Source organism: Bidens hawaiensis, unplaced genomic scaffold, assembly GCF_021521415.1.
Source record: "Bidens hawaiensis isolate Kalapana, Puna unplaced genomic scaffold, B.hawaiensis_p1.1 tig00018229_1, whole genome shotgun sequence".
NCBI lineage: Eukaryota > Viridiplantae > Streptophyta > Magnoliopsida > Asterales > Asteraceae > Bidens > Bidens hawaiensis.
The window spans coordinates 147,309-151,163 of record NW_027492759.1 but is presented as its reverse complement, the minus strand read 5'-3'; the positions used below and the strand labels follow the sequence as shown (position 1 = coordinate 151,163).

At 32.4% G+C, this 3,855-nt stretch overlaps 1 protein-coding gene across 1 annotated transcript; it reads right to left on the bottom strand.

The window, feature by feature from the left end:
• Positions 1 to 519: 519 nt before the first annotated feature.
• LOC143555652 (equilibrative nucleotide transporter 3-like) lies at positions 520 to 3,485 on the bottom strand. The gene is made up of 10 exons (XM_077045173.1): positions 3,356 to 3,485; positions 3,080 to 3,131; positions 2,895 to 2,999; positions 2,331 to 2,486; positions 2,107 to 2,250; positions 1,893 to 1,998; positions 1,638 to 1,813; positions 1,371 to 1,531; positions 781 to 1,039; positions 520 to 697 (listed from the first exon to the last, which is right to left on the bottom strand). The coding sequence occupies exons 2-10, from the start codon at positions 3,128 to 3,130 to the stop codon at positions 587 to 589; spliced, it is 1,269 nt and encodes a 422-aa protein (XP_076901288.1). The 5' UTR covers position 3,131; positions 3,356 to 3,485; the 3' UTR covers positions 520 to 586.
• Between the last annotated feature and the right edge of the window lie 370 nt (positions 3,486 to 3,855).

The window sequence follows — 3,855 nt, the reverse complement described above, 5'->3', positions numbered from 1 at the left end:
CTATCCAAGATCCGAACTCCCAACTTTAGCTATATAAAATAAGACATCCTTGTATATTTTGTCGTGTTCCTATAGGATTGAGTGATTGACTCCAATGCTACTCTTGTCCTCTTGTAAATTGTCCTTTTTCTAAGATATTTTATTTTATTTTGGCTTCGAAAGCTACTTTTATTTCTAGTCACACCAACTTTAGCTATATAAAATAAGACATCCTTGTATATTTTGTCGTGTTCCTATAGGATTGAGTGATTGACTCCAATGCTACTCTTGTCCTCTTGTAAATTGTCCTTTTTCTAAGATATTTTATTTTATTTTGGCTTCGAAAGCTACTTTTATTTCTAGTCACACCAACTTGACGTAACTAAAACAATTATTTTTGGTGGTTTATTTCAGGATATGGACCTCTTATCATTTTTATGGGCTCACCGCCAAATATCATATGCCTTCTTTACAATTTTCTTTAATTCAACACAAAGGTACATATATTCTTATGATCTTTTATTTTATTTATCAACAAAATAAAAACAAAAGCCAACTATAAACATAATTCAATAAGATGAAAGTATTTCCAATAACGTTTTGTTACTCAAAAGGTTCCATTACCAATTATCCACAACCAATCAAGTGCGACACCTGCGAAAATTCCTCCTAAAAGAAACACCACCAGAATGTTTCCCAAAGCATTCGCCTCCGGACCCTATAAATTCCACACCAAAACACAATCTCAAGTCATGAAACTATAGTAAACATTTTAATCACTTTCTAGTAGCATGAACTCACCGTGTAACCTTTAGGAGCTACAGTCATAACGCATACAGTAAGATAACCATTCGTTAACCCGAGCAAAGATATAAGCATGATCATCCAACCCTTGTCACCGTATTTTGCAGTGAAGTAGAAAGCGGGAATGAACAAGAAACGTGATAATATAGCAATCATTAACCATTTTCGTGATTCAATCTTAATAGATTTAATGAGAGGAATGTATCTTGCTATGAGATCCCAAACATTGTACATTGCAATTAGAACGAGAGGGTACCTATTAAAAAAATCATCATTATATATGACAACTAAAGGCCAAGCAACAAATAAAACCGTGTAATGGAGGTATCAAGATGAGGGCCGTGTCATATAGGTTGGCAATACGGGTCAAAACATACTCGATTTCAACAAGTCATGGGCAAACCTAACTGAAAATATTAAATTTTAAATTAAGTGGTTTAAGTGGATGTATTTATTGAAATTTAACATTGGATGGCTTTTTATTCTTTATTTTATTACTTTTTAACTAAAATTATCAATTTAACCCGTTTGACATAAAACACAACCGAAACAAACCATTTATAAATAAATATTCTGTGAGAAATTACCATGAGCCCAACTTATGAGTTCCTGTGTTTTCATACAAGAAGCCAGGGAAAATGGAGAGAGTGAGGACATATATCAAGAATAAATCCAACGCGTAATCGATGTTCTTGTACAACAGTTCTTTATTGCTCAATCGCGTAGGAAGCTTAGCATCAATATCATCCTGCAAATATACAATGGAAAAAAAAACATTTCTCATAAACACTTTGCAACAATTTCTTAGCTTTAAAACTTAAATCATGCTCCAAGAAAAAAAATTAGAAAATTACTTTTCCATTAACCTCTGTTTGGATGCCTGCTGCAGCAAGATCAGATGTTACAGTCGTTGACCCTTCTCGTGCTGCTTTAGCACGATAATACTTCACAATCGATAACTTAGCAAACACAAATGCGTAGAGCAAAGTGCATAAAAACTCGAAGAATGCAGATATTGCAAGGAATAACACTGCAAAAGTAATAATAAATAATCAAGCAAGATTAATATTGAAAACACTAATTTAAATAACCGAACAATGTACACTTACTAGTCCCTTTACGTAAGCCATGAGAAGATTTGTCAAATGCAGCTTTTGTAACTAGTCTTAATCCAGAGGTTAGAACACCTGATGCTGCTAATCCAGCAAAGAAAGACTGCAAGAACAGAAACAACCGCATATTCAGTAATTCGGAAGAGTTAGATTCACATGTGAAATTGTGAGTATGCACATTTTTTAAAAATTTCTAGGAGTATAATCTCACTTGAATGAATTCTGGATTCATAAAGGCCAAATCTCCAACCATTCCACCTTGAACATGAGCATCAGCAACACCAAAACCAGCCACGAAAACGCATATGGCAATGTAGTTACCGATCCCACCTTTCCCGGATGAGGCTAAATCTACCTGTGAACAACGAGGTTTTGTTGAATAAATGCATACAAGTGATCTTGTTAAAAATGTCCAAAGTCAAATGTTTGACTTACCACAATGAGGGCTAGAGTGCATAGAAAGAATAAAACGTATCCTGCAATGTTACGTTTCCTAGTATCGACTTTTGATTCGTTATATGCAAGTATCGCCATTGTTCCTAAAGCGAACGGTAGGTAGACGAGGGTAAGGACCCTTGACGGATGGTAACCCTACACGTAGCCGAATCAAACATTTGATTATATTTTTTCTTTTTTCTTTTTCTATAAAAGAGTTTAATAGTTTAGATATGTTCAAATTACAGTAAATAACTTTAGGAAACCATCATTAAAGGCAGACACCATATTTCTCATTCTTTTATGAATACTATACTGTATATTAAATTAAATTATTTTAGTTTTAAAAAAAAGAATCATGATTCTAATTATATTTATTAGCAGTAAATGATGTGACCTGTAACCGATGATCAATTCATTTGTAACAGCAACCAATCAATAAATTATTATCATTTTAAAAGGTCAAAACCTCATAATCCGTTTTTGTAATACTTAATGGTATCAAAATGAATAAACAAACGTTTTGAAATTTGAACACATGAATCTTTAAGACTTTTGACTTACAGGAAACACTGCATAGTAGTAGTCCCCAATGGTTAACATACTATACCATGATACCAAAGATCCAAATCCAAGAATCCAACATACTATAACAGCAATCCCCTTCCCCTAAATATTCAAATAAAATATATATATCAAAACATGAAATATTAAATATTTCATAATATAATAAAAAATATAGCACAAACCTCAACTTTCACAGGAGTTTCATAAGAACCTGTAACATCCATGGTATCCATACTGCAAAAACATATAAAAAAACATAAGTTTCTTTGAATCTTTCACAAATAAAAGATAAACATTTAGAACCCCACATGGAATTTGCAAAGAGATTTGATGATGGTGGGATAAAAAGAAATATATAAATTTATAACAAGAAATAGGCAAGATTCTTGTTTTAGGTTCAATGTTTATATATGTAACAAAATAACAAACAAAAATAATGAAAAAGAAAATGATCTTACCAAAGATGGAGTCAAAAATGGGTTTAGTGTGTGTTTAGGTGAAGTGTGTGAACTGGATCATAAAAGTTGAAAACTCTATAGGATTTGAAGATACCCTCTTACTTTAGAGTCCATGGGGTAGATATAGATGATGATGATGATGATGATGATGATGATGGGAATCTGCATAAATCATTAAAAAGTGATTCCGGAATAATTTGGTAAGGTATTGAATATTAAAATATTTGCTTTGACGAAATTTAAGGTATTCAAACGAGATAATAAAGGACCGGATCGTAAAGTCTGTTTCCAGTGGGTACAGCCAGCCTTGCCGCTAAAAAAGGAAAATTATAATTATCTTTTATTCGAAATGTGAAAATTATAATTATCAGATCAATTCATTTCAAACTTTGATATTCTTTAGTTTAATTTAATTAATTATAACCAAACAAACAAACAAAGATACACCGTGAGGTATAGGGAAATGTGATGAGGCATTGTGAGACGCTCTAGCCTCTAGG